This window comes from Benincasa hispida, chromosome 7 (assembly GCF_009727055.1).
Source record: "Benincasa hispida cultivar B227 chromosome 7, ASM972705v1, whole genome shotgun sequence".
NCBI classification, from domain to species: domain Eukaryota; kingdom Viridiplantae; phylum Streptophyta; class Magnoliopsida; order Cucurbitales; family Cucurbitaceae; genus Benincasa; species Benincasa hispida.
In genome coordinates, this window is record NC_052355.1 from 49,276,449 (window position 1) to 49,302,613 (window position 26,165).

At 33.7% G+C, this 26,165-nt stretch overlaps 2 protein-coding genes, 1 long non-coding RNA gene, 1 other non-coding gene and 1 pseudogene across 6 annotated transcripts; 1 reads left to right on the plus strand and 4 right to left on the minus strand.

Annotated features, from left to right (window-relative positions):
- Positions 1-479: 479 nt before the first annotated feature.
- LOC120081374 lies at positions 480-1,846 on the plus strand. The gene has a single exon (XM_039036193.1). It carries the CDS (start codon positions 512-514, stop codon positions 1,577-1,579), a length of 1,068 nt encoding a protein of 355 aa, XP_038892121.1. The 5' UTR covers positions 480-511; the 3' UTR covers positions 1,580-1,846.
- Positions 1,847-2,178: 332 nt separating this feature from the next.
- Positions 2,179-5,028, minus strand: LOC120081373 (cytochrome P450 71B26-like). Of its 3 annotated transcripts, none has more exons than XM_039036190.1 (4): positions 4,875-5,024; positions 4,596-4,695; positions 3,354-4,339; positions 2,179-2,962 (listed from the first exon to the last, which is right to left on the minus strand). In XM_039036190.1, the coding sequence occupies exons 3-4, from the start codon at positions 4,254-4,256 to the stop codon at positions 2,360-2,362; spliced, it is 1,506 nt and encodes a 501-aa protein (XP_038892118.1). In that variant the 5' UTR covers positions 4,257-4,339; positions 4,596-4,695; positions 4,875-5,024; the 3' UTR covers positions 2,179-2,359. The 3 variants fall into 3 exon arrangements, with proteins under 3 accessions (XP_038892118.1, XP_038892119.1, XP_038892117.1); XM_039036191.1 differs by having other exon boundaries at positions 4,596-4,761; XM_039036189.1 differs by lacking the exon at positions 4,596-4,695 and having other exon boundaries at positions 4,875-5,028.
- A 19-nt stretch (positions 5,029-5,047) lies between these two features.
- Positions 5,048-5,119, minus strand: TRNAE-UUC. The gene has a single exon. It is a non-coding gene; the product is annotated as a tRNA-Glu (tRNA).
- Positions 5,120-6,063: 944 nt separating this feature from the next.
- LOC120080829 lies at positions 6,064-8,291 on the minus strand (annotated as a pseudogene).
- A 7,470-nt stretch (positions 8,292-15,761) lies between these two features.
- On the minus strand, positions 15,762-21,088 carry LOC120081314. Its single transcript, XR_005482786.1, has 3 exons — positions 18,483-21,088; positions 17,480-17,633; positions 15,762-16,200 (listed from the first exon to the last, which is right to left on the minus strand). It is a non-coding gene; the product is annotated as an uncharacterized LOC120081314 (long non-coding RNA).
- Positions 21,089-26,165: the final 5,077 nt, after the last annotated feature.

Below are 26,165 nucleotides of genomic sequence, written 5' to 3' on the forward strand. Positions count from 1 at the left end.
AAAAAAAATGCACTTCTATATTAGGTCAGTGATTACTTTAAAAGACGAAATTTAATCATATTGAAAGTATTAAGAGTATTGGATTTTTCTAAAAGCACCACATGCAATCTGTCTATTGTCTAATAATAAAAACATTATCATTTATCCATGCGAAATAGATGCCAATTTGAGCAGAATTGAATTAATTTAGATATATACTCTTGATTTTGATATCTGAAACTGATCGCCATGGCCGTCAACCAGCTTCATCTTCTTAGATTTGATCCTAGAAAATTTAGGCATATGTACAGGACGAGCTAGGCCATAAGCGTAAAGGCATTGGGGCCTAAAGATAAGTTGCCTCTCATGCTTGGCTTGTGTTTGATACTTTGCCTTTCCACAAATCATTCTTGAAGTTTTACTCAAGTCATTCTCTTTACCAAAGCAAGCTTCTTATGGGCTTAACATCAATTTTCCACTCATCTCCATTCTGTCCCCTTCCATTTCTGCTGCACACTTACTCCTTCCCAACATGAATCGTCCTGAAACCAACCCTCATTTCCGGCGGCCACTGCAGCCCGACCGCCGTCCTCAACAAGCCCCATTACAGCCTCAAGACCCTGCTGATCCGCCACAGCCCGATCCAGACCCATATTCCGAGCCAACCACTCCATGGCCAGCGGCAGAGCAACGACCTACCACTGGTAAGGCACCACGTTTGAAGAAAAATCGCCAAAACCCATATCCACCGCCGCCTACTCAATCGCCACCACGCTCCGACCATCGCGAACCACCGCAGCGACAACCTCAAGACTTATCTGGGAAAGCACCACGTTTGAAGAAAAAGCAGCAGCATCAAGTTCCATATGTAGAGCCAGGCTTAAAATCACCTGACCAAAATGTGCAACAATCACGTCCTAGAGTGCAAATTCAAGACCCATCTGATTTTCGGGATCGACGGAATGATGTTGTTGATGATAACAACAGAAGAAATCAACCAAACAACATGCTGCATATGCCTCTACCCCGTCAAACTAATCCATTTATGTGGTTTGGAGCAGTCTTTTGTGCAATCTTCTGGGTGCTTGTAATTGTTGGAGGATTAGTAGTCCTTATTGTATACCTCATTTTCCGCCCAAAAAGCCCACGGTTCGACATATCTACAGCCAATCTAAACGCAGCGTATCTCGACATGGGGTATCTGCTAAATGCAGATGTGAATTTGCTAGCAAATTTCACAAATCCAAACAAGAAAGTTAGTGTGGATTTCAGCTCAATGATCTTGTATCTTTACTCTGGGAACACACTTATTGCCACACAATTCATAGCACCTTTCTCAGCATACAAAGAAGAATCAATGTTGATTAATATTCATATGGTAACCAGTCAAGTAAGGCTACCCATTTTGGAAAGGCAAAGGCTGCAGAAGCAATTGGAGACGAATGGGATCCAGCTTGATTTAAAAGGGATTTTCAGGGCCAGGTCTAATTTTGGTACTCTGCTACGATACTCTTATTGGTTGCGTGGTGATTGCAAATTGATTTTTGGTGGCCCTCCTGGTGGGGTTCTAATCAGAAGTAACTGTAGAACAAAACATTGAGACCTCAACTTCTAAACGCTGTGTCATGCTTTTGCTTCTGATCATCTGGTGGAATTTGGTTGTTCATTTCTTTTTTCCCTTTCTTGAATCTTCTGGTCATTTGAAGGATTTGCATAAAATAGCTGAATTCCGACTAAACAAACTCTTTTGTATTCGGTCTCCAAGGGATAAAATGTAACAAAGACTTGGCATTCTGAGATTTTTTTTTTTGACAGTGCCTTCAATACAAATAAGGCACATCTAATAACATGATTGAAATTGAATCAAGTGCTCTACGATTTTTATAATATTCGTGTATTCAAATCAACTTACACATACCTCGTCTAATCTCATTGAGCAATCCGCCTGACCCTCTCCAACATTTAGGTGTCGAGGAAATTAAATCCTAAGTAGATAACTACCCTGGATTGAACCAATTCTCTTTTAGTCTTTTATCAAATCCGAACTTTTTATTTATCCCGAGTCCAATTCATGATAATTAATCAAGTACTCTACACTTCACAACCTATAGAGGAAAGGAAGAAAACATCGATTAAGACAAAATTCAAATAACTTGTTACTCCAATAAGTAGTATATCATCAATGTAGGTATTTACTAATTTTTGTTTTTAGAAAAATAGAGACATCATCGAAACTTTATAATGTTTAAAAACTTAATAAATTCATAGTTTTGTTTTTGTTTTTGTTTTTTAAACTATAAAAGCTCTGTTGACTAAATTTGTAATTTACAATACTTCAATTTGTACAGCAACAAAAGTTTATTCATGAGCGAAGCTAAGGTCAATAGGAAATTGGAATAAGTTTTAGAGGTGATTTCTTTGCAACGGTTAGACCAGCATCTTCTTCCATGTCCAAATCTTCTTCTTTAATCCCATCTGGCAATTTCCAATTAAATTTTAGCAATAGATTAGCCAATGCCAGCTCCATCGTAACAATCCCCATGTTCATACCAGGACAAATTCTTCGACCAGCTCCAAATGGTACTAACTCGAAATTCTGTCCTTTGTAATCAATATTATTTCCTACAAATCTTTCAGGTAAGAATTCTTCTGGACGAGTCCAATAATTTGGATCTCGCCCGATTGCCCATACATTGACATGAAGATGAGTTTTGGGATCAATATCGTAACCCTTGAGCTTAAAATGAGAAATGGTTTCTCTTGGGAGTAGAAGTGAGGCAGGCGGATGTAACCTTAGAACCTCTTTCACCACCATTTTTAGATATTGAAGTTTCTCAAGGTGGCTCTCCTTCACTAGATCTTCTTTTATGCAGCTTCTGATCTCATCTTGTAGCTTCTTCATTACCCGTGGATGCTTAACTAGCTCTGCCATTACCCAAATAATGGTGACTGCTCCAGGGTTCACTCCCGCTATAAATATATCCTAATTAAAGCACAAATACCCTATGAGAAAAATAAAAGCTTAGCTTTTCAAGAGGTGGTGTGTTGGTAACTATTTGGTTTTAGAAAAGTAAGCCTATTTTCTTTCAATTTTTTTACCATGGTTCGCATCTTTCTTAAGAAAAGTAGTCAAATTCCAAAAACAATAACAAATTTTAAAAGCTATTTCTTTTAGTTTTATAACTTAGCTCGGTTTTTGCAAACATAGGTAGAAATGGAAGGGATGTTTAAAAACTTCATTTTCAAAAATTAAAACAAAAAATGAAATGATTACCAAAATGAGCTTATTAGCTATATGATATGTATGCTTCATTCAATTAACCTTACTTGACTTGCAGTGATAATAAAAAAAAGAAAAGAAAAGTTGAGCTTACCATGATAATTGCCTTGATGCAATCTGTAGTTAGTTTTAAGGCATCATCGAGTTCAGAGTGATCTCTCTCCATTTCCAATAAAACATCAACAATATTTTGTTCATTCTGAGAAGCCCCTTCGACTACTTGTTGGAAAAAAGCATCCAGCTCAGCAAAGCTCTTCTCCAGCCTCCCATTAACGCCACTGAGTCGATCAATAATCCAACCCACACAAGGAAAGAAGTCAGTCATGGAGAAACTTCCTAATGCTGCTATTGCTCTACGGATAAGCCGCTGGAAATTTCCATTATCTAGTCCACCCCCTCTAAACCTCTTCCCAAAAGCTATCCGTGTTATTATATTTGCAGTGAGAGTATATGATTCCTCACTCAGATCAACTGGCATTGCAAGAGATGAAGATTGAGCGATTGACTTTAACAGCAGAGCCACTTCTTCTTCTCTGATTAAGTGAAACGACTGCACTCGCCGAGCGTTGAAGAGCTCAAGAACGCAAATCTTCCGAACTTCCTTCCAATGATCACTATATGGAGATAAACCTATGTCTAAGAAGTTGTATGAAAATCTCGCACTAGCGGCTAAGAGAGGTCGACTGCAACAAGCAAGATCATGCACTTGTAACACCTCTCTGGCAGCTTCCGCAGAGGAGATTACGAGGGTTGGAACAGAAACGAGTTTTAGGAGCATAATGGGGCCATATTTTCTTGAAAGTTTCCACAATGAGCGATGGGGGAGGGACCCAATAAGGTGCAAGTGACCCAACAGAGGAAGCTTTGGAGGGCCTGGAGGAAGTTTCTTGTTGTGTGTCTTTGTTTTAAGAAGCAGTAGGAAAAACAAAACCAACAGCAAGAACAGAGAAACCACCCCAATGGAAAGGTTATGCATCATCTGATCAAGGTTAAACATTTTGGTTTTGTTGGTATTGAATTTTAATGATTTGGTTGATGATCAAGGCTGCAATTTCCGAGGTCTATACACAGAGAAAACACCTACATATGTCCACAAATAAAATTGCAAAATCAGTAGAAAATTTCTTGCGACAAAATTCACAAAATAATCATTTTCAGCAACAGAAATTGGAGATTTCAAATCTTGATCAATCTTCTTTATTGTAGTATTTACATCTTAATCAAGAACTATACATATCAGTATTGACTAAAGATAACACTTCGATTGGAAGTTGTCCTGGGATGGTAGAAAAATGTCCTGGGACGAGTAAAAGGAAAAGTTTGGTCGTGCTCATACTTGCAAATCTTTCGAACCACTTTGACAGGAAAATGGCAAGTGACAATGGAAGAAAAGCTCATACACCAGAGCAAATTTTGGGATATTCTTCACATGAAAGCTTGAGATTCATGTCAAATTTAGAAAGTACAGGAACTTGAATCAGATTAAATTGGAAATTGTATGTCTGCAAAAATTAGGGAATAGCAACAGAACATAATTTGCAAACTCTAATTCGTAAATGATATAAATAAAAGGCAAGATTACTAAAACTTTTGCTGAATCATATAAACGAAATACCTAAGAGTTTTGAAGATTGCAAACTCTTGGAAGGCGATCAATGTCAAGATGTACCTTCCCGACAAGCAGTAGGTGAGGATCAAAGCCAAAATTTCCAGCCATCTCTACTGATTCCTGAGTCGAACCAGTTCTCAATGGGAACTGAGGTAACAATAATTAGATTAAAAAAAAACTTCCGTTGCCGGGAATCGAACCCGGGTCTCCTGGGTGAAAGCCAGATATCCTAACCGCTGGACGACAACGGATTGTTGAGAGCAGATTCTTTATGTTTTTACTTAACAATAACTTCTTACTAGGTTGTTTTCAAATATAGCAAAAGAAGCCAACTTATTTACAAATACAATAACATGTTGTTGTCTATCAGTGACGGATTGTAATAAACATCGATAGACAGATTGATGTTAATTGATAGATGTTGATAGACAGATAGACCGTAACATTTTACTATATTTAAAAATATTTTCAATAATTTTATCATTTAACATAATTACTCAGATATATATTTCTTAATTTTGACTTACTAAAAAGATTAGATTTATGATGTTGAATTGATAAGCCTAGAGTTTCAAAAACACCATCTATCTCTTTCAAATTAAATTTTTTATTAGTGCGATTTGAATCATAATTCGTTAGGGAAGATGGTAATGTGATGTTACAAAATGAGAAATAAGCCAATATAGTTATTATCTTCCTCCCACGGCCACAAGTTGCGTGAACTAACTTATTGAGAGCTAAGATGTGTAATTGCATCAAACGAAAAAATCTAAGGACATCGACACGTTTATTTGTTTGTGTCCATCTCCTTTTGTGTTCTTCGATCTTATAATTGTCCCATAATAATTATCAGCATAATGTACGGGTCAATAAGTAAGTTTGTCTAATTAATATTTCTATGTTATGAAACGACAATTGATTGAAGAAATAAATTTGATTCTGACACGAATGTTCTGACATGATTGAGTAAATTACCTAGACAAAAAGAAGACCAAATAATTCAGTTTAATACATGTCAATTATGCACTCTCCATTTGAATTTTCTTGGTAGGCCTTTTCTTTTATCAAGTAATCCGGATACCTTTTTATTAGCTTAAGCTACATGTTAATGTATAATTTTATTATTCCTCTAGCATAATCAGTCAAATAAACATTTAAATAATAATATTATTATAGGGACAATACTTAAGTACACTCCAAGATGCACCTATTCTTATGCATTACTCTCATCACATACATTAACAATGAAATAAAATATTTAAAAAAGAAGTAAGAAAAATTTGACACGTGACAAATTATGATTACATAATTTGGTGTGATCTACAAAAGAAATAAATGTAGCCTGTAACTTAAAGTATTTTCTTTTATTATAATAGAATAATTTTCCATCCACTTGATAACATGAATGTACTAAAAACTATGACCTAAACTCTTGAGAAGTTGAGTGGAACAAGTTTAAGAGGTGATTTCTTAGTAACAGTCAGACCAACATCCTCTTCCATGTCTACATCTTCTTCTTTCATTCCATCTGGTAATTTCCAATCAAAACGAAGCAATAGATTAGCCAATGTTAACTCCACCGCAACGACCGCCATGTTCATCCCTGGACAACTTCTCCGACCAGCTCCAAATGGTAATAACTCAAAATTTTGTCCTCTGTAATCTACATCGTTTCCCATAAATCTCTCAGGCAAGAATTCTTTTAGGTTAATCCAGTAATTTGGATCTCGCCCAATTGCCATGCATTGACATAGAGATGAGATTTGGGGTCAATATCGTAACCATCGAGTTTGAAATGTGACATGGTTTCTCTAGGAAGGAGAAGTGGGACTGGAATGTGTAATCTTAGAACTTCTTTCACCACCATTTTAAGATATTCAAGCTTTTCGAGTTCATTTTCTTTCACTTGATCTTGATCTTGTATGTAGTTTCTAATTTCATCTTGTACCTTTTTCATTACCCTTGGATTCCTAGCTAGATCTGCCATTGCCCAAACAATGACACCTGCTCCTGTGTCAACTCCAGCTATGAATATGTCCTGAAACACACGATTAGTGTGAGGATCCCACATAAAAAGAAATTCACAATTTTACTAAGAAAAATGGGATTACTCTTTTAATTGTCAATTGAGTTTGGCATATAACCCATGTTTTATTTTATATGATATGAGAGTCTAAAATTTAAATGGACATTAAAAGATTTTTTATGGAAAAAAAACATGTTCATTTAATAATTAGGAGAAGAAAGGAGAATATATTTTTAGTCCCTATTAATGGGGTATTTATTTTCAATTCAATCCGTCTCCTAGATTTCAATCTTTCTTTAAGAAAGAAAAAAATGGAAAATCTTCAGAAGATGAGACCAAATGAAAAAGTAAACTCAAAATAGGGATCAAATTGAATCTATATATATATGCCTAAGTTAACAAGTAGGAGTTGATGAGTAGTTGAGTTCACCATGATAAGTGCCTTGATGCAATCTCTAGTGAGTTGCAGAGCATCAAATTGAGATTGTTCTCTCTCAATCTTCAACAAAACATCAATAACATTTTCTTCATTTTGCGAACAAGTTGTCCCAAAGTTATTGATTCGATCATCAATAACACGTTGAAAAAAAGTATCCATCTCAACAAAGCTCTTCTCGAATCTTCCACGAACACCAATTAGCCAATCAACAATCCAACCAACATTAGGAAAGAAATCAGTGGCAGAGAAACTCCCCAACACCGCTATTGCTCTACGAACAACAGCATGAAAATTCTCATTACCTAATTCGCCCCCCTCGAAAGCTCTTCCCAAAAGCAATCCGAGTTATAATATTTGCAGTAAGCGAATACGATTTCTGGCTCAAATCAACAGGAGTGCCACTAGCTGCAAAATGAGAAATAGAATTTAAAAACAAACCCACCTCTTGTTCTCTTATTAGCTGAAAAGATTGTACTCTTTTAACACTGAACAGCTCAAGAACACAAATTTTTCGAACTTCCCTCCAATGATCACCATATGGAGAGAAACCTATGTCGAGATAGTTGTACGACGATCGTCTGGTACCGGATAAAGGCGGCCGGCTACAAGAAGCAAATCGTGAAGTTTGAATAATTGTCTTGCAGCCCAGGCAGAGGATATTATGATGGTTGGTACAGAGCCGAGTTTAAGGAGCATTACAGGACCGTATTTCTTTGAAAGGTTATGAAAAGAGCGATGGGGAAGAGAGGCAATAATCAGATGTAAATGACCCAAGAAAGGAAGCTTTGGAGGGCTTGGAGGAGGAACGACAATCTTCTTGTTCTTTTGATCTGTCTTCGTTTTGAAAAACAACAGAGAAGATAAGAGCAAGATTAGAGATGGAATCCATATGAGTAAAATGGTGTTACTCATCATCATGTGAACAGGGCTAAGTGTTTTTTTGGACAATTTTTTGGTATTTGATCAATTTTAGTGATTTTATTTATGAAGTTGTTGTATTTATAGAATGAATAAGGCCAAAAATCCCGATGTGTTGGGCCTACTTTTTTGTGATTGTGATCTATTAAGCCTAAATGATGAATTGTAGGACCTGTTTGTTGATCCAAAATTGTGAACCCAAGTTGTTTTATCTCAATTAAATTGGTTTGATAGAAAATTTGGACCTCCTTTGTCCACTAGTTGATGTGCTCCACGTGGAAAACCCCATGACTTTTGCGTGATGGAAGTGAATGACTATCTTTATTCTGATGGGATTTTAGCAAAATTAATTTCTTTCTCTCTCTCGTTCTCTCTATCGATTTTTGCAGAACTTCTCTAACCCTAATCTTTCTTTCTATTTGTTTCGAGCGATTGCTGTGTAAACGATGGCGATGAAGAACATGCAATCTTATAGAAGAAAAGAGAAAGAAGAGATCCACATGAAGATATACGTGGTTCGACAAATGATGTCTACATCCACGGGAAGGAGAGGAGATTTTATTCAAGAGTTAAGTCATAGCTTTTCTTTTTACAGATTTCAAGCTTTCTTGAAGCTTTGTATATTGTTAGTACGAATTTATAAATGATGAGTATTTATACAAATTTTTTGATACAAATAGTTACAATAGCAAACTGTAAAAGATAAAGAAATATGAACAACTGTTGAATATGTTGAATGTTTGAGCTTATTTTTTTAGTCGCACAAAATGGGCCTACATGGTTTCTCTTTTATTTATTTTTTTAAAATATTAATGTTTTTTTATTAAATTTTTATAGGTTATATTACAAAATTGGTGTCTAAATTCTAGTCTTTTTTAAATAATGGATTTTAAAAAATGTTAAATAAGTTTTTACACTTCTAAAACTGTGTTTAATTAGGCCTTTTAATTATCTATGATATTATTATTTAGAAGACTTAAGAATCTATCGTGCGGATTTTTTTTCTAATGCTCTCTAGTCTCCATATATGTAAAAGTTTTATATCTAGGAGATGAATAGTAAAAATTTAATCTAATTAATTAATACGTTAACATTAATTAATCTTTATTAATTATTTTAATTAGTAACTAAATATGAATATATTATACCTTATTAAAATTTAAACTTATACATTTAAAATTAATATTTTATATTATCTTAAGTACAAATTCTTAAATATACAATTTTATTATTCTAATTAATTTAATTATTTTTAGTAATTAAATTAAAATATTTAATTATCACTATTACGTTTAATTAATATTTAATGTAGACGTATTTGTTTTATTGTGAATTTGAGGAGTACAACAAGAACACAGATACTAGTAAAATATAATATTAAAATAAATATAATATAATATAATAATAAAATAAATAAATATTAAAATAAATTAAACATGATATATAAATAAACAAAATAAAATAAATTAACAAAATATAAAATAAGAAATTTATATAAATTCTCGACTTTCTCCAATTTTCATGGAATTTGCCCAATGCGTGTCTTCCAAAACCCACAAAATACCACTATTTATAGGCAATTTGGCAAGTAGGAGGTGAATTACATGGACACTAATAAAATGTAATATTGAGACACATGGATAACACTTTGGAAAATGGGGCATGACACATGGTCGATGGACACTAAGCATGAGCATTTAATGGGCATCTATTATCATAATATTTATAATACTCCCTCTTAGATGCCCGTTATATATATTACTAGGAAAAAATCCAATGGGAAAAAAATCCTAGTGAAGGGAAAAGAGTACAGGTATCATATAATTTATACTCATAAAAAATATATTTACTTCCCCTCATGAAAACATCACTTGAGATTTCTGAGTCGCCGTATTCCAATGTTGTGAACAAATTTTTCAAAGATTGTGATAGGTAATTCTTTTGTAAATAAGTCTGCCAGGTTATCTTTCGAACAAATTTGTTGTATAATGATATCATCATTTTCTTCAAGATCATGAGTGTAGAAAATCCTTGATGAAATATACTTTGTTCTATCTCCTTTAATATATCCTCCTTTAATTTGGGATATGTATACTATGTTGTCTTCATATAATATCGTTGGAAGATTTTTACTAGAAGACAAACCACATGTTCCGTGAATGTGTTGAGTCATTGAACTTAGCCATACACATTATCGACTAGCCCTGTGAATTGCAAAAATTTTAGCATGATTTGAGGAAGTAGCCGCTATGGTCTATTTCACTGACCGCCACGATACGATAGTTCATCCACATGTGAATAGATAACCTGTTTGAGATCTAACTTTGTGTGGATCAGATAAATATCCATAATCTGCACAACCAACCATATCAAAATTCGATCTATTTGAATATAATGTTTATATCAATCATTCCTTAGAGATAACAGGGTATATATTTAATTTTGTTCCAATGTCTTTTTGTTGGATAACTATATCTTGCTAATAAATTTACTGAAAATGCAATATCTGGTCTTGTATTATTAGCAAGATACATAAGTGCACCAATTGCACTAAGATACGGTACTTTAGGACCAAGAAGTTCTTCATTATCATCTCAAGGTCGAAATATATCTTTCTTCACATCTACTGAACGAACTTCCATTGGAATGTTCAATGGATGTATTTTGTTCATATAGAAACTTTTCAAAACTTTTCCTGTATAAGTTGACTGATAAACAAATATCCGATATACTAAATGCTCAATTTGCAAGCCAAGACAAAATTTTATTCTTTCGAGATCTTTCATCTCAAATTATTTCTTAAGATATTTTATTGTCTTTAAAAGCTCTTTAGGAGTCCAAATTATATTTAAGTCATCAACATATATAGTTATAATAGCAAATTCTGACTGTGATTTCTTTATAAAAATACACGGACATATTGAATTATTTTGATATCCTTCTTTCAACGAATATCCACTCATGAAATTGTACCACATTCGTCTTGATTGTTTCAATCCATATAATGATCTCTATAACTTTATTGAATACAATTCTCGAGAATTTGATTAATATGTTTTAGGTACCTTAAATTCTTTTGGGATTCTCATATAAATATCATTATCAAGAGATCCATATAAATATGCTGCGACTACATCCATAAGATGTATGTCCAGATTTTCATATACAGTCAGACCAATTAAATATCTTAGTGTAATTGCATCCACCATTGGAGAATATGTCTCCTCATAGCCAATATTAGGTCTTTGTGAGAAACCTTGTGCAACTAGTTTTGATTTATATCTTGTGACCACATTATTTTCATTTATTTTTCTCATAAATACCCATTTGTATGCCATAGGTTTGACACCTTTTGGTGTTCGGACTGCTGGTAAAAAACTTGACGTTTTGAAAATAAGTTTAACTCTGCCTCGATTGCTTCTTTCCATTGAAGTCAATCTTTTTTATGTCGACATTCTTCAATAGATTTTGGTTCAGGATCCTCACTTTCAGATATAATATCAAGAGCAACATTATACGTAGAAATGTTGTCAACAACTACATTAGTTCGATTCTATTTTTTTCCTGTCATGACATAGTTTATTGAAATCTCATTATTATCTTTAGGTATTTCACCGTCGTCACTAGTCATGTCAAGGATTTCTTCATGGGTATTTATATCCTCAATCAAATCTTTTTATCTATTTATTTATCTTTTTTTTTTGAGGATTTTTATCTTTGGAACCCACTGGTCTACTACGCTTCTGGCGTGTTCTAGACTCATTAGTGACAACTTAGTGTGTTGGAATATCAATTTTCGATGGAACATTTGTAGCTGGTATATGTGACTTAGTTACTTTTTTTGCATCTATAAATGTATTTGGTAACTGATTTACTATATTTTGCAAATGAATTATCTTCTGAACTTTAAGTTCACATTTATTTGTACGGGGATCTAAATAAGACATTAACGATGTACTCCATGTAATTTCTTTTTCCAACTTCTTAATTCCTTCCCTTAATGTTGGAAAATTTGTCTCGTTAAAATGATCATCAGCAGTGCAGTAATTATATCACCCGTCAAGGGTTCAAGATATTTAATAATTGATGGAGAATCATATATAATATATATTCCTAACCTTCTTTGAGGACCCATCTTAGTACGTTGTGATGAAGCAATTGGAACATATACTTCACATTAAAAAAAATTCTCAGATGGGAAATATCGGGCTCATAGCCATAAGCTAATTATAATGGTGAGTATTTATGATAGGATACTGACCTAATGCGTACAAGTGACACTACATGCAAAATAGCATGTCCCCATATAGATGTAGGAAGCTTAGCTCTCATACTTAATGGTCTAGCAATTAACTGCAAACGTTTTATGAATGATTATGCTAAACCATTTTGTGTATGAACATGAGCTACAGGATGTTCAACACTTATCCCAATATCAAAAGCTTGGGATGTAAATTCACCAGCGTTATCAAGACGAATGATCTTAAATGTATAATCAAGAAATTGTGCTCTTAACTTAATTATTTGAGCAAGTAATCTTGAAAATGCAAGATTTTGACTTGATAATAAGCACACGTGTGACCATCTACTGAATGCATCTATTAATACCATAAAATATCTAAATGGTCCACTTGGTGGGTTAATAGGTTCACATATATTACCATGAATTTGTTCTAAAAATGCAGGTGATTCAATGCCCACTTTAGCTGGTGATGGTCTAATTATCAATTTTCTTTGAGAGCAAGCATCATATGATAATTCATTAGATTGAAGAATCTTTTGGCTCTTCAATAGATGTCCATTTGAATTCTCAATAATTCTTCTCATCGTTATAGATCCTAGATGACCCAATCGGTCATGCCAAATTGTAAATATGTCTTGATCCATGAACTTCAGGTTCATTGTTGCACATGTTTCAATTACTGGTATATGAGTATAATATAACCCAGAAGATAAAACAAACAACTTTTCCAGTATACATTTCATATGCGACAGTAGATATGATATAAAGATACTCCATATTGTTCTTTCTATTAGTCTCAATATGGTAATTATTGCAACGTATATTTTTAAAACTAAGTAGATTTCTCTTTGATTGAATAGAGAAAAATGCATTGTCAATTATAAATTTTGTTCCTCTAGGCAAAATAATATTTGCTTTTCCAAAGCCTTCAATTAGGTTTACAAAACCTCATATCGTATTGACTTTTGTTTCTAGCATTATCAGTTTGAAAAAAATATTTTTTATTTGTAAGTATTGTATGTGTAGTTGCACTGTTTGCCAGACATAGATCTTCTTTACTCATTTTTTAGTCACCGAACATATGGAAATGATTCGGGCTTCTTCATTAAAAGAAAATAATTACAATAAGAAAAACAACATTTAGAATATACAAAGGTTAACATCTACTAAGAGAAGAAAAAAACATGGAGATGAATAAAAAACACTTGATGTTCCATCGATTCTTCCGATTTTCTCTTTAGGAGATTCAAAGAAATCTACCACATCCAAATTTGTCATATGGGATGGGGCAAATATGTCACCACTTTAGTATGCAAAATTTGCTTTCTCCTTTTCCTTCAGGGATGCTTGATAGAGATCAACTAAGTGTTTTACCGTATGACAGGTACGTGACCAATGTCCAATCATTCCACATCAGAAGCATTTATTTTCAACAATTTTTGAACTTTTATCTTGTGGAGCTTTTCCCTTATGATCATCATTTTGTGTGGTTCTTTTGAAATTTTAATGATTAAAACAACCACCACAAAAATGATAATTATTTCTTCCTCTGCCACGATTACAATCTCAATCATAACCATGACTTCAACCATGATTATTATTAAAATTCTTAGAACTTACTTCAGGGAATGGTGTCATTCCGATTGGTCGAATTCATGATTTTTCATTAATAATTCGTTATTTTGTTTGGCCATGAGAAGACATGAAATTAGTTTAGAATACTGCTTAAAACCTTTCTCTCGATATTGCTACTGCAGAAGCATATCTGAAATGTAGAAAAATGTCTTCCCTATTATATTGATTTAAATTTTGGGGCCTCAAATGCATCCATTTATGACGAACTTTAGGGAGAAAAATTATTTTTTGATGATCACATTTTAATGGCATCTAGGTGTATTTTGGCATAGCACTGATGGAAAATATTTATTACCATTAATATCAAATGTTACAAATTCTAATTTTATAATATTTTCATAGTAACACTATTACAAAATATTATATTTATATTAGAAATTTAATATCTATCAAATATATAAAACAACATTTAATTTATTAATTATAACGAAGAGAGAAAATTTGACATACCTTTAGGACCTATCTTTAGCGAGTTTTATAGGAGCTCATGTTGATAACATGTTGTGAACTTGAGGAGCACAACAGGAACATAGATACCAATAAAATATAATATTAAAATAAATATAATATAATATAATATAAATAAATATTAAAATAAATTAAACATAATATATATAAAAAAATAGCAAAATATAAAATAACAAATTTCTCTAAATTCTTCATTTTCTTCAATTTTCATGGAATTTTCCCAATGTGTGTTTTCCAGAACCCACAAAATGCCACTATTTATAGGGAATTTGGCAAGACACATGCATAACACTTTGGAAAATGGGAGCATGATACATGGTCCATAGACACTAAACACGAACATCTAATAGAAATTTATAATCATTATATTTATAATATATTTATTTTATTTGAGTTGATTAGTTAATTGAATTATATATTAAATAATATAAATTTATTTTATGATTCCGTCCCTTTGTTTTCTTACCATTTAGTTAATTAGTATATAATTTTTTCCCAACAAAAGATGGTAAAACAAATCCATATTACAATATTAAACATAAGAGTTTTCAAATTTATTAAAAACATTAAACAATTATTAATACTATTTTCATATATGTATTCTTTAATTATGATTCATATTTACAAAATTGGTAAACAAATACATACATAGTCCAACGTCCAAATATTAATTTATCCTACATAATTCAAATACATACCATTAATTATTTCAAACATTTAAATTATAGATAGTTCAAACCCATGGGACAAAGAAAATTAGAATGACTTGTGTTTAGAGTGGATAAATATCATGTAACTTTTTTAGGTCGTTATCTAATATTCTAGCCACAAAAAGTGTAATATGTATTCTTGTAAAATATCCAATACTTTTATTACGACGAATGGCTATAAAATTGTATCAAGTCTTATAGCAAAAATAGCAACCAGAAATCTTGTTCTAGATTGAGTCACTCCACAATCAACTTGCTCAAGGTTAGATTGAATGACTCACATGCATTCTATCACAAAAATTGCAAAAATTCTAAGGGAATAGTCTCAAATATGAGATCTCAAATTTCATTTATCAAATTCTGATTACAAATGGATGGAGAGAAGAATTTTTATAGCCTTGTAGAGATCTAAACCTATTTAATGTAAGGTAGAAAGTCAAAATAAAATATTAAAAGAGTTTTTCATCTTCCAAACACTATCTTCCATCCATCATTTTTAATGTAACATCATTAGTGACAACCTCCATTTTTGACTAGTCATAGAAATAAAATTAAAGCTGAAATTACAATAAATTGTCTTGATCTTAAATATAAAAATTCTTCAAAGTGCTTGAAGTCATAGAAACTTAATGTCTACTCCATGTTCCACTTCAACAGAGCAAACATTGACCTTCAATACTCCAAATGGTCCGTCGTCTATGGGATCAACATTTTTCACATAAAATAGAGGATGAACTGACCCTGTCCAATCTTGTACATGAAAAATAAATGATTGTTGAATCTTTGCTGCCTTGGATCTTGTAATTGGTCTAACCGGAACATGAGGAGTACCTTGGTTCTTATCATCTTCCCCTCTTCAAAAGGATTTGTCCTCGAATCAGGAAATTCATCACCTACATTGCAACGACTCAAGTCAGCAACATTAAATGTAGAACTGACCAAAAATTCTCCTAGAAGATCATCTTGTATGCATTGTTGTTAATTCTTTCAAGAACTTGAAAAGGATCATCCCCTCTTGGATGTAACTTTGTCTTCCTTTGAGATGGAAATCGCTCCTTTAAAAAATGTACCCAAACCCAATCACCCGGTTTAAAAATGAGTTCCCTTCTTCCTTTGTTAATTTTTGAAGCAACTTTGGAGTTATTTTTTTCAATCATCTCTTTCACTTCCTTGTGCAAGATTTTGATCAATTCTGCCTTATTTGTGGCCGCATCACTCACAAAATCGTTAGAAGGAATAGGAAGCAAATTAAGAGGGAGTAAGTGGATTGAATCCATAAACAATTTCAAAAGAAGAACAATGAGTTGTACTATGAATTATCCTATTATATGCAAATTCAACAAATGGCAAAGAGTCTTCCCAAGACTTAATATTCTTTGAAATAATGGCTCTAAATTAAGCACCTAATGTTCTATTTACTACCTCACTTTGTCCATCAGATTGAGGATGATAAGTAGTAAAAAACAACAACTTTGTTTCCAACTTATCCTACAACACTTTCCAAACGTGGCTTAAAAACTTAATATCTCTATCACTAACAATTGTTCAAGGAATTCCATATAACCTTACCACTTCTCTAAAGAACAAGTCAGCCACGTGCTTAGCGTCATCAGTTTTGTTACATTTTATAAAATGTGCCATTTTACTAAATCTATCCACAACAACAAAATACTATCTTTACCCTTCTTAGTCCTAGGCAAACCAAGAACAAAATCCATAGATATGTTAGTCCAAGGTTCATCGACACATGCAAAGGAGTATACAATCCATTTGGTTGTGATCTAGATTTAGCCTCTTTGCATTTAAAACATTGAGTATAGACCTTATGCATATCCTGCTTCATTTTAGACCAAAAGAAGTGCTCATGCAACATATCATAGGCTTTATGAATCTCGAAATGCCCCATCAATCCACCCCCATGGGCTTCTTTCACAAGCAAGTCTCTTACAAAACATTTAGGAACACAAAACTTACTTTTCTTGAACAAAAATTCATGAAAAGCATAGTAATCATCTATAACTTTTCCATCAAGACAAGATGAATAAATTATTCCAAAATCAATGTCATCTCTATATAATTCCTTAACATACTCAAATCCAAGAATTTTTGCATTAAGAGATGTAAAGAGATTGTACCTTCTTGACAAAGCATTAACCACCACATTTTTCTTACCTTGCTTATATTTGATCACATAGGGAAATGTTTCAATAAATTTAACCCACTTTGCATGCCTATGATTCAATTTTCTTTGACCGTTAAGATGCTTCAAGCTTTCATGATCAGTATGGATCACAAACACTCTTGGCCATAAGTAGTGTCACCATACCTGCAAAGCACGAACTAAAGAGAATAATTCTTTATCATAGGTAGGATAGTTTAAAGTTGCCCCACTTAGTTTTCACTAAAATATATTAAGGGCTCCCCATCTTGATCAATACAGCACATATGCCCAAACCACTTGCATTACACTCAATTTCAAAGGTCTTATCAAAATTAGGCAGGGCAAGTAATGGTGCATTGGTTAACTTATCCTTAAGTTCATTAAAATATTTTTCATGTGTTTCACCCGTTCAAAGACAACATGCTTTTTCACTAAATCATTCAATGGCGCAGCTATGGTACTAAAATCCTTTATGAATCTCCTATAGAAACTAGCTAGACCATGAAAACTTCTAACCTCACTTGCATTTTTGGGTGTTGGTCATTCTTTAATTTCCTTAACTTTCTCTTCATCTACTTCTACTCCATTTTTGCCAACTATGAAGCCAAGAAAGTTAAATTTTTCCAAGCAAAAACTACACTTATCTAAATTAGCATAGAGCCTCTCTTTTCTATGTGTAATCAAGATAGTCCTAACATGCTTCTCATGTTCAAACAAAGCCTTTGAAAAAATCAAAATATCATCAAAATAAATAACAAAAAAATTTCCCAAAAATTCTCTTCGAACATGATTCATTAGACGCATAAATATACTAGGAGCATTAGTTAAACCAAAAGGCATAACAAGCCATCCATACAATCCAAATTTAGGTTTGAAAACTATTTTCCATTCATCTCCTTCATGCATTCTAATTTGATGATATCCATATTTCAAATCAATCTTTATGAATAAACATGAACCATGCAACTCATCAAACATATCATCTAGCCTAGGAATAGGATGACGATACTTTACAGTGATTTTGTTGATGGCTTTACAATCCACACACATGCACCAAGTCCCATCCTTCTTTGGCACCAATAAGACCGGTACAGAACATGGGCTCAAGCTTTCTTGAACATAGCCTTTCTCCATGAGCTCCTCCACTTGCCTCTGAATTTCCTTTGTCTCAGTCGGATTTGCTCTATAGGCTGGCCTATTTTGAATGATAACCCCAGAAATGAAATCCATTTTATGCTCAATACCTCTAGTAGGTGGTAGTCCTTTAGGAGCTTCATCTTGAAACACATCTTCAAATTCCTGCAAAAGAGATTGAAAAACACTAGGCAAAGACAACTTGTTAACATTAGAGGCTAAATATCCTTCCTTGTACATAAGTACAAAAATTGATTTTTGGAAAAATATTGCCCTTCTCACTTCTCCCACTTTTTCCAAACAACTCACTTTCTTTTCTTTCAATTTCATTATTTTTTTCAGTTTTCTTCTCTCCACTCTTTTTTTCTCATCGATTTTTTTCGAATTTTTCACTCACCTCTTTTTTTCTCTCAACTCTTTTTCTTCAAACTCTTTTCTTTTTTTTCTCTAACTTCAATTGATCAGAAAATACATCTTTAGAATACAAAGATACAAGAGTTGTTTTTCTCCCATCTTTTGTAAAAGAATACCTATTCAAGTATCCATCATACAAGACTTTCTTATCAAATTGCCAAGGCCGACCAAGTAATATATCTCCAGCATGCATAGGTAACACATCACAAAGAACTTCATCTTTATACTTTCCCAAGGTAAAAGAAATTAAAACTTGAGAAACTACCCTCAGTGTTCTACTATCATTGAGCCATTGAAGCTTGTAAGGCTTAGGATAGTGTTGAGTCGGAATTTACAATTGTTTGACCATAAATATACTTACGACATTGGTGCAACTTCCATTGTGGATAACAAAACCACAAGGAGTCCCATTAACTAAACACCTAGTGTAGAAAAAATTATCTCTTTGGTCTTTGATATCATTCTCCTTAACTTGAGTGCTAAGAAGTCTCCTTGTAACAAGTGTCAATCTACTCCCATCTTCTAGTTCGCCCTCACTCTCTTCAACTTTTTCTTTAATTAGCTCATCTTGGTCACTTTCTTCTTTATCGAGGACAACTTCTCCATTTTTTATGATCATGGTTAGCTTGTTTGGACAACCATGACTAATATGACCAACTCCTTGACATTTTCAACATTTGATATCTCTATTTTTTTCTCGAACCTCCTTGAATCCCTCCAACTTTTCCTTGCCCTTGGAGCTCTCAGCCTTATCCTTCTTGTCAAACTCAAATTTTTCCCAGGCTTGAAATCAACTTTTCCAGTATTTTCATTCTTTTGCCAAGTGTTAGTAGAAATAGAAGTAGATTTAGAAGAAGCATACATCTTGTTGTGTAACTTCTCCCAAGCTAATTGCCATTCAATTTTGACAGCAAGGTGTAACAATTCTTTCATGTCGAAGTAAATTTTCCTGTCACTTGATTGGCTAATTCTCGATTCATTCCTCCAAGAAATCTAGTCATTGTATCCTTCTCATCTTTATTAATGCTTGCTCTATTCATAAGGGTTTTCATTTCCTTATAATAATCATCCACACATTTGGATGCTTGCTACAAAGAATAAAGCTTTTGCTTGAGTTCTCTAATGTAGTGCTTAGGAATGTACTTTTTTTCTCATTAGGGCCTTTAACTCATGTTTCAATTGGCTCTTCGTAATTCTTTCTCCATTCGAGTTTCAAGGATGTCCACTATACACTTGCATAATCAACAAATTCAGCTACAACAAGCTTCATTTTCCTTTTCTCGCTAAAATTGTGGCAATAAAAAACAAGCTCGATTTTACTCTAATATTACAAATACTCCTCTGGATTCGTAGTCCCATGAAAGGTAGTAATTGTAAGCTTCACTCCTCCGATTCCTCTTTCCTCTCCTCTCTCATTTAGGTACTCCCTTTCTTTCCCTTCTCCTTCATCTTCCTCTACCTTGGCCTAACACTATCATTACCCTTGGGTTTTGCCCAACTAAAAGAGTTTCATTATCATCATCTTCTTTATTTTCAACTCCTTCATTGTAACCCTCTCTTTGTTGAGGATTCCTCAAAGCTCTTTCCATCCTAGTTACCTGATCCATCAAGGATTCAACTACTTGGGTCAATCGAGTTGTAACACCAACTTGTGCTTCTTTATACCGAGCTTCAATAATCTCCACATGATCTCCCTCTCCTTGACTCATAGTAATATTTAAAAGCAATTCACTATTTTTTTTTCACTTGGGAACACTCGTGTTTGTACACAAAAAGGTAAGCTATTTGGGAAGGTGGCTGAATTATGATATTAGGTAGGCTTCAACAAACAATTCTTGAAATAGAGAGCTATTCGATATAAGCAAGACAAGATAATTATGAAAATAACCATAAAAAGAACAAGAAAACAATGAAAAGAACAAACTAAGGGAAAGCACAATACAATTTGTTTTTTTCGGGAATGAAATTGAACACATAAAAGGAAGTGTAAATACAAGGGTTTTACACAAGGAATTTGATAAAATGCTCTTCTTAACAATTCAAGATACAATGATGATCTAAAACTTTATTGAAGGGCACAAAATCAAATTCTGCCGTTTGCATGGAGAAATAAAATGAAAGATAAGAAGGAAGTTCAACAATTTCAGATTTGACTAGTTGTTAGCAATTAATGATAGGGAGATGAAAAGATACACAAATGAACATGCAAGTAATCTTGGAATTGAACATACACTCTAAGAGTTCTTCATCTTCCATCCACTATCTTCCAACCACCATCTTTAATGTACCATTATTAATAATAGCCTCCATCTTTGACTAGTCATAGAAATAAAATCAAAGCTGAAATTACAATAAAATATTTGTGATCTTAAATATAAAAATTCTTCAAAGTGCTTGAACTCATGGAAACTTAATGTCTACTCCATGTTCCACTCCAAAATGGTCCGTCGTCTATTAGATCAACATTTTTCACATAAAATAGAGGATGAACCGACCCTATCCAATCTTGTACATGAAGAATAAATGATTGTTGAATCTTTGCTACCTTAGATCTTGTAATTGGTGTTGGGGTTTGTGCCCTAAAGTCTCGTGTCATGTAGTTTGTAAACAACTTTGTACGAACACTTGTGATGTATAATATAAATAACATTTACTTCACTACTTGACTTTGCACATTTAGATGTTTTTTTATTTTACCACAAACCAATAAACTTAATATCCCTGGTTATCTTTATGTAACTTAAGCATGTATGTAGTGACATACAAGTGGATCATGTCTTAAGTGACAACAAAAATAGTCTGTAGTATATGGATATAGGAGGGAAATCTTATCCTGGTAATGCTATGGATGCGACCCGCTTTGTGGAATGGTCACAAGTGTTGTGACTCGTCATAGATGATCTGAGCTTGATCATTCGTGTAGGGGACATGTGAGCGGGGTGTCCTATACAAAGAGTTTGTATAAGACCTATCCACGAAGTGTTAACGTCTCGTTATATAACACCGTTCATGATTGAGACTTCACTTCATTAGGATGACCATAGGTAACATGACCTCAATCCTGAGTGAGTTGAAAACTCCTGCCATTGAGGACGATCCTTTGATTTGCATGGGCGCGAGTGGCCAGAATGCCGACTCAAACCTACCATTTTGGGGATTCGTCTGATTTGGGAGCTGAGAACTCAGCTTCATAAGATGGAGTTCACTCATTCCCCAAAGTAGGGGTAAGTAGATAGATTGCTCTCTTAAGGGTTGATCCCGGGGCTTGAACGATGTGGCGCCACACACCTTTTCATGGCCCGAGAGGTGTTCACACATAGTAGGACTATGTTGTATTGTTCATTAGAGGGATCAGGTGTAACATCCCAAATTTCAGGAAAATTTAAGTTAATTATCTAAAATTATTGAGTTCAAATTTCCCTTTCATTGGAAAAATTGAGGTTAAATTGAAATAATTGAAAAAATTTTATTGATTAAATTGAATTTAATTTATTAGATATTCGAACGGATTATTTTGAAAATACTGAATTTTGCTTCCCTTTGATTTTGGATTTTAGGGCCAACTTAAAAAAAAAAAAAATTTAAAGAGATAATTAATTTCATGTGGTTTAATTGATTTAAATATTTGGAAAGATTTAATTTGTATCAAATTGATGAATTTTATGCCCTTTAATTTTGGTTTTTGAAGCCTAAATTAAGATAATTTGAAAAGTTAATTGATTTATAAATTTCATAAAATATTTGGAGATTTTGGAGATATTGTGATAAAATATTTTATTTATCTTTTCAAAATTGAAAAAAAAAAAAATAAAAGAATGGAGATTTTTTTTTCGAAATCAAATGAGAGTGAAAAGAGGTCAAAAACTGGGGAGAAAATAATTCGGTTTTTTAGCGACAGCTTCCATAACATTGTCTATTTCTGGAGTTTGAACCGTTGGATCGTGCTCAAATTTGGTCAGACTATTTGAAATATATAGAGTTTTATTTTGAACGGTTGGATCATTATTTGAAGCTATGGTTTGTTTGTAATTGCTGCTAAATAAAACCTGTAAAACTAAAAATTCTCCTTCTCTCCCACTTTCCCAAACCCTCCTCATGCAAGACCCTCGCTACCAACCGCTAGCCTAAATAATTTATGCCATCCGATGGCAACACCCGCTACCTATCTATAGTATCCATGAGCCGGTGCGCCATTAGCCGCCACTTGCCCGATCTTTGCCGAAATCTTGATTCAAGATTTGGTAGTTTTGAGGCATTGACCATCAAACTAGAGACCATTTTATTTTGCAGAAAATTGGTAAAGATCGATTGGCTAATTAAATCGAGTATTGTAATTTTTCTTGGACCAAGCCACAACTCTAGGTTGGTTCAAGTGTGCTAAAGAAGTTCTAAGGAGATTTTGTTTTGCGTTTTTTTACCAAGTTGAGGTAAGTGATACTATTACCGGTGCCTTCGTGCCAAGCGACCTAGATTAGACCTATCAAGTTACTTCTGGAGCATGATTTTGTTTGACATTATGTTTTGCTAGTTGCATGGTAGTTACAAGTATTATGAGCATGTTAAAATTTCAAATAAGTAATGATATTATGTATGTGATGCATGAATAGACCAGTAGAGCGGTTTATTGTCTCGCCTTGACGCATGTTATTATTATGTTTGACAATGTGCCTACGGGCCGCTAGACATGCGTGAACCGACAGGTTAACGTTCATGTTATTATCATGTTTGACGTTGTGCCTACGGGCTGCTAGACATGCGTGAGCCGAAAAGTTTACGTTCATGTTACTTTTATTTTCATATTTCATGTTTTAACGGTGTGCCTATAGGCCGCTAGACATGTGTGAACTGACAGGTTAAGTTCATGTTATTATCATGTTTGATGGTGTGCCTACGAGCCGCTAGACATGTGTGAGTTGATTGGTTCACGTTCATGTTATTATTATGTTTGACGGTGTGCCTACGGGCCGCTAAACATGCGTGGGTCGACGGGTTCACGTTCATCTTATTATCATGTTTGACGGTGTGCCTACGGGCCTCTAGACATGCGTTTCAAGGCAAGATAGTACGTCTTTTGGTTTTCCTTTCATCATAAAAAAGCCGATGTAGCTGTATGAGCCACGGGCTATCTTTCTTTGCTCGTGGATACATAGCCTGATCTCGATAATGGGATCACTTACTGAGTATTTTATACTCAACCTTTCTTAATTTATATTTTTCAAGTAATGATAGGAACAGACTAGCGGGTGATGAGAGAGACCTGTGATCGTGCCATATGGGACATGTAAATCGCTTCCGCTCAGTTTAAGTTTTCAAGTTATTTAAAAGTTTTGATTTGAAACTCAATGTTGGTCAAAGTTTTATTTGTTTAAATTATTTTTTTCTTCATTATTTTAGGAGCCCTGAACAAAGGTTTTACTTATTTGTTATTTATTTTGGAAAACTATCTTTATTATTTTAGTGAAATTTATTTTCCTGTGTAATTATGAGTAACGACTCTTATTAGAGTACTCAAAAGGTCGGGTCGTTACATCAGTGGTACTTAAGGAGGAAGATGTGATTACAGGGGCAAAACGATAAATTGGCCTGCTGTAATTACGAGCATCTGTGAAAGGTCATCGTACTGATGATTGGTTATATCCAATGGACATAGAAATATATCTATGGCAAGAAGAGTTCAACAGTCGGTCTTTAGTAGAATGCCTGACAGTTAATGGATGGTGGATATCGTGACTAAAGAGTTTAGTCAGCTATTCACGCACCATTGGAGCTTCAAGCCATAGGTCCATAAGGTCCCCTTGGTACCTTGGATACAAGTTGAGAATCAGTTTTTGGGTCAATTTGAAATGATCAAATTGACAAGAGGGAGTTCGATTATATATGATATAATTGAACGAGTTAATTAAGTATGATATAATTAATTTTATGTATGAGATATATTAATTTGGAGGAAATTGGATATAAATATGATTTATATCTAGTAGAGAAAAATATTATAATTAATATATGATATTAATTTATATGTTATGAATATGATAAGATCACATTCATTGGATGGTTATAAAGGAAATGAGACGGCGTTTCTTCTGTTCAAAATAATGGATGAGTGCATTGAAAAATCACTTTGAGATGTATAAATAGCTGATAGTGTGTTGAGCATGGATGCGTGGATATTGTGAAAAAGATAGTGTTATCGTTTAGAAAATCAGTACCTATACGATAGTGCCTGCACGATCACTTACATATACGATATTGCTAAGCGATTGCTTACCGATTACACCTTCGCGCTCTATTAACTAAACGATCATTTAGCTCCCGATATTTACTAAAAGATCATATAGATGATCGCTTTGTATTTCCTACACGATCATTTGGACGATCCCTCACCCTTTTCCTGCACGATCATTTATACGATCGTTTACCTTTTCTTACACGATCGTTTAGACGATTGCTTACTTTTTCCTACACGATCGTATACTTCACCTAAACGATCAAACATCTTGTCTATGTGATAGATGACCTCGTCTCCCACTTGCTTGATCGTTGTGTATGGTCTCTCTTCCTTCTTCCCTCTACCAAATCCAAACAAAGCCCACACTTTGGATTCTCACTCCAAGAATACTGAGGGTTCTAAGTGGTGGTGTCTTCTCGTTTCCTTCTGTCCGAGTGGTGATTGTTCGAGGTAGACGGTTGGGTTTTTAGACTTGCTGTGAAGAAGAAATCTTCATCTGGTATGATATCTTGATCTCTTTAGCATTGTGAATGCATATTAGTATGTTTTGAATGTATATGTGGTAATTCTGTCACAATGAATTGGAAAGATCCGCTTCCGCTTGTAGGTACTCTTGAATAAGAGTTCCTTCAATTGGTCCAACTGGAACGTGAGGAGTACCTTGGTTTTTATCACATTCATTAGGTAGGAGGTATGTCCTTGTTCCCCTTTAAGAGAATTGGTCCATTATTTTAGTTCAAAATCTCTCCACTTGATGCCGTGCATCTAAAAAACTCAAGAATTTTGACCGTTGTCGCCATGTGTCTGAGACGACGTAGAGCAATTGACAACCTTTAAACTAAAATAAAAAGGAGTCTCAATCAATCCTTTTTACTATGTGATCCGACACTGATATAAAATATGTAGGATCTGAATAGGGT

What these genes read in the sequence shown, in the direction of transcription:
- LOC120081373 (XM_039036189.1), bottom strand. Translation starts at nt 4,256, where the DNA reads ATGTTTAACCTTGATCAGATGATGCATAACCTTTCCATTGGGGTGGTT. An exon ending in GCATCAAGGCAATTATCATG is followed by an intron (nt 2,963 to 3,353) that starts GTAAGCTCAACT and finishes TGCTTTAATTAG; the next exon opens with GATATATTTATAGCGGGAGT.
- LOC120081374 (XM_039036193.1), top strand. Translation starts at nt 512, where the DNA reads ATGAATCGTCCTGAAACCAACCCTCATTTCCGGCGGCCACTGCAGCCC.